The sequence below is a fragment of the Podarcis liolepis genome (assembly GCF_965112155.1).
Source record: "Podarcis liolepis genome assembly, chromosome: 6".
NCBI lineage: Eukaryota > Metazoa > Chordata > Lepidosauria > Squamata > Lacertidae > Podarcis > Podarcis liolepis.
The window spans coordinates 99,102,387-99,115,036 of NC_139559.1; the positions used below are offsets into that span (position 1 = coordinate 99,102,387).

The 12,650-nt window shown below is 44.0% G+C and overlaps 2 protein-coding genes across 2 annotated transcripts in view; both read left to right on the plus strand.

Moving 5' to 3' along the window:
* Positions 1-9: 9 nt before the first annotated feature.
* The window catches only part of TMCO1 (transmembrane and coiled-coil domains 1), a 14,672-nt gene continuing 2,031 nt past the window's right edge, over positions 10-12,650 (plus strand). Inside the window, exons 1-6 of the mRNA XM_083507222.1 lie at positions 10-168; positions 1,718-1,795; positions 2,466-2,525; positions 3,443-3,489; positions 6,993-7,060; positions 10,133-10,277. Coding sequence (XP_083363348.1) covers positions 99-168; positions 1,718-1,795; positions 2,466-2,525; positions 3,443-3,489; positions 6,993-7,060; positions 10,133-10,277 — 468 coding nt within the window. The 5' untranslated portion in view covers positions 10-98. The remainder of the gene's footprint in view (positions 169-1,717; positions 1,796-2,465; positions 2,526-3,442; positions 3,490-6,992; positions 7,061-10,132; positions 10,278-12,650) is intronic.
* ALDH9A1 (aldehyde dehydrogenase 9 family member A1) overlaps positions 10,137-12,650 on the plus strand; it is a 25,393-nt gene continuing 22,879 nt past the window's right edge. Inside the window, exon 1 of the mRNA XM_083507165.1 lies at positions 10,137-10,277. The gene's annotated coding sequence lies outside the window, so the exon portion shown is untranslated. The remainder of the gene's footprint in view (positions 10,278-12,650) is intronic.

Consider the following 12,650-nt stretch of genomic DNA (forward strand, 5'->3'; position numbering starts at 1 on the left):
GGAGGGACGCAGAGGCCAGCGAGGCCGGGAGCAGAGCGGCGCGTGTCTCGAGAGCGCCTCGCGGATTTCCGGTTGGGCCCAACTTCCGGCCGCCCAAGATGAGCACCATGTTCGCCGACACCGTCCTCATCGTCTTCATCTCGGTGTGCACGGCGCTGCTGGCCGAGGGTGAGGGGAGGAGAGGGCCGGGCGAGGGTGTTGCGGGGCGGAGAGGGCGGGCTCGCGGGTGGCTTCTCCAGGCGAGAAGCGTCTGCTCGAGCCTCCCTGGGAGACACTCGCTGGCAGCCGTGGGGCGGCAGAGGCAGCGGAGCTCTCCCCATTCTGTAGGGATAGACAAAGGGATCCACCTAAATTTCCTTGTCGTTCTGAAAAAAGGCCCAGGAATCTCGCCGCCCCACCTCGGCAACAGCCTCGCAACATGCTTTGAATTCCTCAAGTTGGAATTTCCAAATGCTATTAAAAAATCCTGCCAGGGAGGGAGCTGAGTCGCACATGAGCAGGGGGGCAGCTGCATCAAGTAAATCAAGAAAAATACTTAACCAACTTAGGTTCTGCCCCTCCCCAACATGAAGCCTGTCTCCCCACCCCCAATGAATCCTCGCTATAACCATGGAGTTGCAGCGCTTCACCTTCAGGAGTGGATTAAGCCATCCTAGTATATACTAATTGTGACTTCATTCTAAATCCTTATGTAGCCAAACCAATGAATGCCAGTTTGCGCGGGGGGGGGGGGGAGCTGTGGACTGTCCTTGAATTCTTTGTACAGTGGTACCCTGGCTCTCAAACACCTTGGTACGCAAACAACCTGGAACCCAAACACTGCAAACCTGGAAATAAGTGTTCTGGTTTGCGATCTTCTTACGGAAGCCGGACGTGCTCCATTTTGGGTGTTATGCTGAGGTCTGTTTTTGCTATTTATATTGCATTTTTGTGGCTCTTTTTGTGACTGTGTGGAACCCAGTTCAGCTACAGATTGATGGATTGTGTGGCTGCAGTACATTATTGCTTTCATTTTATGGATTATTAGTCTCGTTAGATAGTAAAATTTATGTTAAATTGCTGTTTAGTGGTTGTTTTTAAAAAGTTTGGAATGGATTAATCCATTTTGCATTATTTTCCATGGGAATGCGTGCCTTGGTTTTGGAACAGACCTCTGGAACGGGTTAAGTTTGAGAACCAAGGTACCACTGTACTGCAGCTACTGTTGCACTAGCACCTGCAATGGTTACAATGGTGTCTTCTTGCCATTCTGTAACTTGGGTGCAGGGAATGAAGAGACATGTGTACATGGCACTTTCAGGAGCAGTGGTGATGTTGATGCTTGCAGTCCAACTTAAAATCCCAGTCTGTTATTTTCAGATGCTCCTACTCATGCACCAAAGCCTGTTTTAAAGCACCATCAATATCTCAAAGTTCATGTGCTCACAAGACCTACCATGATGGGCAATGGGCTTCATCTCTCTTGGAAAGTGACATCAGTTGCTAGGGGCTCCCACCTCTGACTTTGTGAATGATGGTTGAGTCATGCATGCTGTCACTGGGCTGGTGGAATCAGTTTGGCAATAGCTTGTAACTCATGGGACTGCAGTTGTAGGAAGGAGACCGTAAGCTACTAGGGCTCAAGTTACTGGGTTTGGAAGTCCTCTGGCAGTCATGCTGAGTGCTTTGTAGATACATCGGTTATTCTGTCTCCTGATTATTGTGCTACTTGTTTCAGGCATAACATGGGTGCTAGTTTATAGAACAGACAAGTACAAGCGGCTGAAAGCAGAAGTGGAGAAGCAGAGTAAAAAATGTAAGTTCAAATGCATGATGGAGCTTGTCTTGTCCATCAACACTCCAATTCTGGGCAATATTTCTTTAAATTGAGCTTAACTGCTTTATCTTGAAATAAATGGATCCCTCATTATGGATTTGTCTGTAAACCACCCAGAGAATGCAGTTATATGGCTGATAAATAAATAGTCATGGGCTGTGTATTAATGTGAAACACTTCACGAGCTTTTGTGGCCTAGTGTCTGCTCCATTAGATCCATGATGTATTATTTTCAATAGGCATAGAGATAAAACTTTTAAAAGGGAGTAAATGTGAGCAGGAAGCTCAGCAAAGTTGGTGTTTTTAAAAAAAGAAAAATCAGTATTTTGTGTTTCATAAAGCTTATGTTACAATATGAACTCCATTCTGGAGGCTTTCACTTCTGGACACTTACAGCACCATCCTAAACATGTCTGCTCAGAAGTAAGACCCATTAATTTCAACAAAGCTAAACCAGTATAGAATTGAAGCCTTAATATAATTTAGGCAAAAATAAGCATTTCACCATTATTAATTGCTTTTCAGCTCTTGCTTGCCATACCCATTGGTCTGATTTTTGTTATCGAGATTTCTATGAGGCCTGAGGGTCAATGGGAAGAGGAACCGTTTTCTTTATGAAAAAACTCACTGTGTTGTTTTATTTCTGCAGTGGAAAAGAAAAAGGAAACTATTACAGAATCAGCTGGCCGACAGCAGAAAAAGAAAATAGGTAACATTGGGGGCTACATGGTTTGTCATGTTTCAGTGTTCAGAGTGGGTAGGCCTGGGGGACAGATCTGGCCCAATTGCTTTCTAAATCCGGCCTGCAGATGGTCTGGGAATCAGCGTGTTTTTACATGAGTAGAATGTGCCCTTTTATTTAAAATGCATCTCTGGGTTATTTGTGGGGCCTGCCTGGTGTTTTTATATGAGTAGAATGTGTGCTTTTATTTAAAATGCATCTCTGGGGCATAGGAATTACTTCATTTTTTTTTCCAAAATATAGTCCGGCCCCTTCTGAAAAAGTTTGCTGATCCCTAGTTCAGACAGTTTCATGAGGGAGTGAGGGGTTTTCACACACACTGTTGAAAAAAATCAAGTTCCTTCTGTAAATCATGCAGTATGAGATCAGCTCTTAAACTGTGCTTCCTGAAAACTTGTTATTATTTCTATTTACTTATTTATTTGATCAATCAAGAACATGTAATTCATTACATTACTCATTAGATAGTAAAATGCATGTTAAATTGCTGTTTTAGGGGTTGTTTTTCATCATCTGGAATGTATTAATCCGTTTTTCCATTACTTTCTATGGGAAAGCACGCCTTGGTTTAAGAACGCTTGGTTTAAGAATGGACTTCCAGAGCGGATTAAGTTTGTAAACCAAGGTACCACTGTACTGTATACAGTTTTGCATTAATTGGATGCTTTGTATTGAGAAACGCTCTTGAGCTTCCATGGCGAGGAACAGGATTGCTACTATCTGTACTGAATGTCAGAGCACCTGAAGTGGGTTGGTGACCTTTACATGCCACAGACTTTCAGTATGCCTTTTTGTTGCTGTTTTCCTGCTGTAAGTCCCTTACAGCCTTATTGGGAGCAAGTTCTTGACTTTGTGAACTGCAATCATTTGTTTCTCTTTTTCAGAGAGGCAGGAGGAGAAGCTGAAGAACAACAACAGGGATCTGTCAATGGTGAGGAAACAGAGCAAAGTGAACCTTTATTGTAAATCCCTTTGGAAAAGTGATTCCTAAATGAAGAAAGTAATAATAAGGGGTAGGAACTGGGGCAGCTTTTCAGAAAAGCAGCGTGTTTAACCTGCAGACATTACAACTAGGAAGTGAGACCAAATTCCACTATCTCTGTGGGATGCAACACTTAAGAAATAGATGATCGGTAGAAGTGAACTGAAGTGATGCCTAGTTTTCATATAAACTCATCAACAGCTACCATAAAGAAAAATAAAAAAATCAACAACTACCATCAACTAATGCAACATTTCACTTTTCCATTACTAATGCCTGTCTGTCAGCCAACTCTACCTGCTTGATATTCTTTTAGGCAGTAGAATAGCCATGCTCCTGTCTCTCTCACCTGTTGCACAGAGGCTCCTGCCAGGCTTGGATTCTGTGCCCAGTTGGCACCACCCTTGGCCACTTGCTGTGCAGTTTACCTCTTCTACATTATCTGCTATTGCAGATGCTATTGAAAAAACATTACTTATTACTTATAGTTCCTGGTGTTCAGTTTGTTTTTATGCTTTTATTCAAGATATTAACAAAATATTAAATTGACCAAAAAATTATATAATGTCAGTACAAAATGTCAATTAAAACCCAGTTTTAATTGCATACATTATGTATACATTATGTATGTAATTGCATACATTAATTAAACAACACTGTTATGTTATATAAGGTAAAGGGGACCCCTGACCATTAGGTCCAGTTGTGACCGACTCTGGGGTTGCGGCGCTCATCTCGCTTTAATGGCCGAGGGAGCTGGCGTACAGCTTCCGGGTCATGTGGCCAGTGTGACTAAGCCGCTTCTGGCGAACCAGAGCAGCGCACGGAAACGCCATTTACCTTCCCACCAGAGCGGTACCTATTTATCTACTTTCACTTTGATGTGCTTTCGAACTGCTAGGTTAGCAGGAGCAGGGACCGAGCAACGGGAGTTCACCCCATTGCGGGGATTCAAACCGCCGACCTTCTGATCGGCAAGTCCTAGGCTCTGTGGTTTAACCCACAGCGCTACCCATGTCCCATGTTATGTTATATAAAAAGGTAAAGGTACCCCTGCTCGTACTGGCCAATCGTGTCCGACTCTAGGGTTGTGTGCTCATCTCGCTCTAGAGGCCGTTAGCCGGCGCCGTCCGAAGACACTTCCGGGTCACGTGGCCAGCGTGACGAAGCTGCAGCTGGCGAGCCAGCACCAGCGCAGCACACGGAAACGCCGCTTACCTTCCCGCTATAAAGCGGTCCCTATTTATCTTCTTGCACGAGTGCTTTCGAACTGCTAGGTGGGCAGGTCTACGCCGCCATCCCGAGCGGGGCGCTAAGTCCCGCCCCGCTCGGGATGGCGGCACAGAGCTGCCTGCCCTCCCGGGACTGGTGCACTTCTCCCCATCGCCAGCCCCACAAGCTCGGGGGACAGCGGGGAGGCAGAGCGTGCCTTCCCACTGTTCCCCGACCTGGTTCTTCCAGCCCCGCACTTGGGGGGAAAATAAAAATTTTTTTCTTTATTTCCCCCCCAAAAAACTAGGTGCGTCTTATGGGCCGGAGCGTCTTATGGGGCGCAAAATACGGTAATTAGGAACCAAGTTAAAACAGTACAACGCATCATCAGAGATCTACAACCTCTCCTGGACAATGACAGTTCTCTTTCTCAAGCTCTGGGAGGAAGACCTTTCATTGCCTACAGACAGCCACCCAATCTTAAACAACTCCTAACCCACAATAATACCACAACCAGACTTAACACAGACACTGGCACCAGAGCCTGCAATAAACCCAGATGCCAACTTTGCTGCCACATACACCCGGACAACACCATTACTGGCCCCAACAACATCACACATACCATCTCGGGACTATTTAATTGCTCATCGTCTAACATTGTGTATGCCATCAAATGCCAACAGTGTCCTTCAGCTCTCTATATTGGACAAACAGGCCAAACCTTACGCCAAAGAATAAACGGACATAAATCTGACATCAAGAATCACAAAACAGAGAAACCAGTAGGAGAACACTTCAATCTCCCAGGACATTCTATACAAGATCTCAAAGTAGCTGTTTTACTACAAAGGAATTTCAGAAACAGACTGGAAAGAGAAGCTGCTGAATTACAACTCATTACCAAACTCAAAACAATGGAAAAACCTGGGTTGAACAAAGACATTGGATTCTTATCTCACTATACATGACTATACCATTTCTCACCTTCTCACCCCTTGCCTTTTCCTGTAAGACCTATTACAGTCGTTAAGAGTCGTCAACAGGCTCTCCCAACTATCTGCCTATCTCCCATTCCCACCACCCTTCTGAGTAACACCCCTCCCCACCTTCTCACTATATAGAAGGATCTGGCAACTTCTGTTTCAGTGTATCTGAAGAAGTGTGCATGCACACGAAAGCTCATACCAAGAACTAACTTAGTTGGTCTTTAAGGTGCTATTGGAAGGAATTTTTTTATTTTGACTATGGCAGACCAACACGGCTACCTATCTACTACTAGGAACCAAGTGTGAGCTTCAGGATAAAAGATGCTAACTCATAATAAAAAAGAGCAGGGAAGATGCATAAAATGGGGCCATTACTTGTTTTTTTTAGAGTCACCATCACTGATAGGTTAGGAGTCAAGCTATTGGCGACCTTCACTGCTGACCTGAGCCCTTAAAATAGAAATAGGGATGGCTGTTTTGAATGGAGCCAACCATAGTTAGACAATTTAACAAGTGCTAATGCTGTGTTAGTTTTGCCAGCCAGTTAAGTTTTTAAAATCTACTTTGCTTCACTTAGACTGAGAGCAAGTTGGCATCTGGAAGTCAAGTGCTAGTACAGAGGTCAGCAACCTAAGGCCCATGGGCCGGAAGCAGCCCATGAGGGTCGCTTAACAGGCCCAAAAGCCGCCCCCAAAAGCTGCCCGCTCGGTGAGTCCCCACGCACTGCGCTAAACCGGCGCAGCACAGCGCAGGGACTCTCTTCCGTGGTTCTGGAAATCACTTCTACACATGCCCAGACACCAGAAATAGTGTCTGCGCATGTGCACGGCACTGGAAATCACTTCTGCGCAGGCGCAATTTTCTGCATCTGTGCATGTGCAGAAGCAGTTTCTGGCACTGCGGACATGCGCAGATGCGATTTCTGGCGTTGCGCTGCGCCGGTCCAGCCCACGGAGGAGGTCCGCGGGAGTGATCCAGCCCATGCCCGGTAAGCCTTGCCGACCCCTGTGCTACTACATTTCCTGGTCTAACCTTCTATAGCCTTTGGGCTGAGGACCCCATAAACATCCAATGGCCTCACCAAGGTTGACTATTTAGTGGCTCCAGATAATGCATATGCACATCCCAGTTGATTCATCAGTTTTTGTGGGAGGAGACACTCAGTGGCAATAGTCACTTCCCCAATTTTTCCTCTCCAGGAAAAATTTGCCAGACACTAATATGGGTCCTCAATTGTTCTTTTGACTGCAGGTTCGCATGAAGTCCATGTTTGCAATTGGTTTTTGTTTCACTGCTCTGATGGGAATGTTCAATTCCATGTAAGTGGTCACCACTCTTCTTTTCTTTAAGAACTGTTAACAATGCTCTATGTTCTCTTCTTCCTTCAAGGTACAGTGAGCCCACAACTTATGTCGGGGCTGCAGTAAGCGCCCAGTGCCAAAACTGGATATAGCCAAAAACACATTGGGTGATATGGCAGGTGGGATTGCCAGAGTTTATTTCCCACCCACCCCCTTTGTAATTTTTTTTTTTTTTTTGCCATGCGGATAAAGCTGAATATGCTCAAGTTAAATGTGCATAAGTTGCAAGTATACTGTATATGTTTTCCATAGCTCACTGTGCCTTCCTGGGAACTGCATGGAATTAGCATAAAAGGAAACAGTGTTGGTGCAGACATGGTTGCAGCTGTGCAATAGCCATTCTTGCAAGCGGTTGATGTCAACTGTGTGTGTAGGTGTGGGTGTGGGTGTGGGTGTGGGTGTGGGTGTGGGTGTGGGTGGAGGAATTTATATATAAAGGGGGGTGGAAAGAAGAGGATAGGAAGCTTAATTTCCTCTGCAGAGGAGAGTGGGTGTGACCCGAGTCTATCTAGCCATACAGCTCTGGTCCTTAACCCCTTCATTCACTAACTAGCAGGCATGCATAGTTATATTTGACTGCCACCTCCCACAAACTGAGTTGTGTATGTGTGACATAGGACCTGTGGAAGATCACAGAGCTATTTTCATGATTGCAGGGGAAAGTTGCAGTTTTCCAAATAATGGAAGTAGCCACTGTGACTTCCCATTAATTCCCATGTCATACACTCAAGCTGTCTGTCTGCACTGGCTCTTGAATTTCAGCTCAGGCTCCAGCAAGATTTTTGGTCAAACATATGCATCTCTCTATTTGCAGTGAACTTCAATCTTCTACTTTTATCCCAAATATTCAGTGTTACGGTTCTAGCAGAAATTAGCTGAGAGCTCCTCACACTAGCAATATGGATTCTCATTGGTAATTTTAGTATCTTTTCATAGTAGAAAAGGTGCTTTTCAATTCTCATTTATCTCCCCAGCATTTCTGTGAGATGAGCTAGGCTGAGATCAAGTAATCTGGTCAGGCTTTATTAAGAAAGACCTTGACTTTGAGATGCTGGACTAGATTTTGGTCTGTTCCAGCAGGGTATTTCTTACATTATATTAAAAGTGAGTTTTTGTAAGAACTCTCAAAGTGACTTAGTCATATTCATTTTGATAATTAGATTAAATTCCTACATTCATCTTTCTTCCCTAATGATGTAAAAGTCATGGGGCCCATACCCTGTAGCACTTCCTGATATTTTTTCTTTTAGCTGTGTCCAGAAAAGAAGACAGGAACCACGTAGAATATCACAACAATGTCAGAGGGAGATAAACATCCGTTCCTATCTGTTCTGCCAAAAATTCCTTTGCTCTCCAGTTGGCACTTACTGGAAGTGCAGCTCCTTGTATTGTTAACTCTGCAGGAAGATACACTCATTTAAGAGTTTACAGTACCAGAAGCACCTGCTGAAAATGAGAGAGAGCTTCATATAGCAATACACTATAGGGCATGCAGTTGGAAACTAGTTAGCCTAGAGTCCACCATCTACATTTGTCCCCACGGTAACCTTGGTTAAGGAGCATTATGCACTTCTCTCCCTGCCAGGAGCTTAAAATACACAAGTTTCTTTTCTCCTCTGTATAAGTAGAGCCTGGAAGAAACTTCGTTCCCCTTTGGAAACTCATAAAATGTTTTCAAAACCCAGTTTGGTTAATTGATTTCTGAGAAGTTTGTCCCTTATTTTACGTGCTGTTGCGCTCCTTCCGTTAAAGGATCTGAACACTGAGTGACGATATTGGACCTGAGCGATCTGAGCTCAGCTCCAAAACACAGTTGTACAGTCTTCAATCTGTAAAAAAGTTGTACAGCCTTCAATCTGTATACCTCAGAGGGTTGGGGCAGTGGATGAAGTACTCTGAAGTACTGAAGTAAACAAAAGGGTTTTTCTTTATCTCTGTACACCTAAAGAAATTGTGGTTGCTCTAATCAGGAGAGGACTAATCTGCTTTGAACCAAATACTATATATAGTTAAATTTGGCGTTTTCACCTGGGAGCTACAAATTTCTTGTAGTCCTTGTAGTATTCCAGTGGCATAAGGTTCCTGGTGGCACACTCTTCACAATCGGATTGTTTCTGGGTAAGTTTTACTACAGTCAAAGCTCGGCTCCCGAACGGCTCTGTTTTGGAACATTTCAGCTCCCAAACGCTTAATACCCAGAAGTAAATGTTCCGGTTTTCGAACGTTTTTCAGAAACCGAATGGCTTCTGGAGAGTTTTTTTCTTTTTTCTCCATTGACTTTGCCAGCTGCCCTTTGATCCTCGGTTGTCAGAACGTTTCAGAAGTTGAGCGGTCTTCCAGAACAGATTATGTTAGACAACCGAGGTTTGACTGTACCAGCATGTGTTTACAGACTTACAGTGGTACCTCGGGTTACATACGCTTCAGGTTACAGACTCCGCTAACCCTGAAATAGTACCTCGGGTTAAGAACTTTGCGCCAGGATGAGAAGAGAAATTGTGCTCCAGCAGGAGGCCCCATTAGCTAAAGTGCTTCAGGTTAAGAAGAGTTTCAGGTTAAGAACAGACCTCCGGAACGAATTAAGTGGCACAAACAGCTCTAAGGTCAAACTGTCAGTTCAGTTCAGCAGCTCTTACAATACCATAAATCTGGTACCTCTGAGTGATTTAAGTTAAGATGGATTTCTTAGCGTATTTCCTGGATATAGCCAGAATATGTCAGTCGGAAACAGTGTCCAGGCGGAAGTCACTGAAATGTCTGGGAAAATCCAGACGTATGGCAACCCATGTTGGAAGTCTAGATTTTGGTGAATTTCCAAAAGCTCAATGACTCCCCCCCCCCCAAAAAAAAGAAACAACTTTTGTGTCTCGGTTTTCACTTTTTTGAAATATGGCAACGCTCTTAATGTTATGGATTGAATGTTACACTGTTTGGCTTAAATGCTCCATCTGCCGCCTTGTTTGGAGAATGTGAGTCTGGACCACAGACAACTCTTACTGATAACCAAGTACATCTGTATGCTTTTCCCAGATTTGATGGCCGAGTGGTTGCCAAGCTCCCCTTTGTGCCACTTTCCTACATCCAGGGTTTGTCCCATCGTAATCTTCTGGGTGAGGATTATACAGATTGTTCCTTCATCTTCCTCTACATTCTCTGCACTATGTCTATTCGGCAGGTAAGTGCTACTCTGTGGAGGGTTGCCTTATTCAGAAACTTTGTTTGGAACACCGTGTTTCACATTTTATTACTTTTATCATAATTGATAAGAGAGGGCTGGCACAACTACAATGCTGTGGTATAAAGATGCAGCCGTAGCCGCCTTCTCTTCCTCCTTTCCCCTAACCTTCCACCATTTTGATACTCATTCATATGAGCTTGATATTTTCTCTTGGGCTTATTAAATAACCACTCATTCAGGGGGCACTTGTATCAAATAAGAATTGTCTCCAGATTATTGTAAATGAGTGAGCGCTGCTCTCCCTTATTTTTGGAGGCCACAAATGACTAGCGTAAGTATTTTTGTTTTGACTGTGTTTGTAAGCATATCTGAAGTCTCGTATTATAATTGTGGGATTTCATGTCCGTGTCCTGAGTATCCTTGCCTTTGTACTTCCTATTTTAAAAACAGCCAAATTCAACTCAGAAATTGGCAGGACATGCTTAGCAGTTACAGACTCATATAAGAGCAAGTGATCTTTTACGTAAACTGGTCATAAGTTCTTAGTGCTGAAAACAAACCACCAGCCATTGCAGCTGTTTAAACGGAAGAGTAACATGGTCCCAATAACTAGCTCTGGTTAACAGGTGCCTCATTCTGCATGGGCTAAAGTTTCACAAGCACCACAGAGGCCGTCCCATTAGACATTGCAATACAGTAACTCCGCAAAATATGCTGGGGCTACATTCTGGGGAAAGCGGCAAAAGCCAAAATCGCATGTAGTCAAAACACAATAAGTGCAAGGGTGGGTGGGACGGCCAATCTTTTTCCCTGGACTCCCACCCCCTTTTTTGTTTTTTGTAGAAGCGGAGAAAGCTGAATGCACGCAAATTAAATGTGTGTACATTAATGTATAAACATTATAATATATTGTTTGGAATCTGTTGATGAGTGGAAGTACATTAGAGAGACATTGCAGTATTGCAGAACTGTTGATTGGAAGAGGGTAGCAGAGATTTGACTCTTTCACACTTTGGGGAGGAATGTTTGAGGCCATTGCACTGGTGATCTCCAGGAGATGTGAATAGCTTAGGTCTCAATTGATTTGCCCTTGGATGTTTTGCTGTTGAGGAAATGTTTTGAGCCTTGGCTGGGACACTGCTCCCTCCTGACTTGAGCTTGAGGTTGCCTGAAATACCTCCCTGCAGTAAGCAACTTCCTCTGTGCTGTTTCCATGTCCCCTTGGCACGTCAATCCTGCCTTGGAGTTCTTCCTGCTTCCTGCTGAGGGTGTGAAGTGCTGCATGGATTGTTTTTCAAGGACCCTTAAGTGGCTGGGAAAGTTGACCAACATCTGGACTGGGTGTGAAGATGCACATCCTGTCCCTTGTTTGTTCTTCCTCTGCTCACTCCATGTGACAATTTGGCTGATTAAAATGACTCAAGGCAGATTGTTCCCATTTCCTCTTCCATAACTGAGTTGCCTCTGTTAGCATGGATTAATTTAGGGAACCTTAAAGAGTAACCAGTTTTATTACAACATAGATATTCATGGACTAGAGCCCATTCATCCAATGCATGCAGGGTGAGATGCTCTATTGTCGGGGGGGGGGGTGTCATACAGATACATATGCAGACATACCGTGTAAATGGGGGTTGGGAGAATTTAAAGTTGGAGTTGAATGGAGCGCAAAAGTATAGTCAGAGATAATTCAATTAGAGCTTAACCATAGGCAAAACTATCATTCACAACAGGAGTGGTGGGCAATGCTGATATGATTGTGTCAAGTGGTAGCATGATTAGATCTTAAGTTTATGCTAAAGCAGCACAGTGATGTGTCCCAGCAACAGTTATTGGTAATAGAGTAGTTTTAGCATTGCTGAGAAAATTCAAACACGTAGTGGGACAAGAAATGGAGTGTTTTGCTTTGTATGTGTGTGTGTCACTCTGTGCTCCCTCCACTTTGATCTGTGTTTGGGGTTCCATGTCACTCTGTATAAAACAGAGCTCTCGATCCCTGTTCACCATAATGCAGAATCTAAAAACTGCTGTGAATTTTGGTCAAAATGAATGAAATTTGCTATCCCCAAAGTGGATTAAACATGCCCAATTGCAGACAGGACTTTCGTGGCAGAAGTAAAAAGGATTTACTCTCCTCCATAATTTATTTTAATTTTATCTCAACTGGTCTATCACTGTACAGCTCCCATTGAAGGTTTGGGAGCGTGTCATCACAACCCTGGATTTGCAGAACGCCAGGGTGAAATTGGGGAGCAAAGACAAGGCTGGTTGCGCAACAGCTGTGGCATGGGAGCCAGGGAGGAGAAACAGAGAGAGGATAGAAGTAGTTGTTTTAAACAACAGCAGAAGTTTGAGTGAAGTGGGTATAGG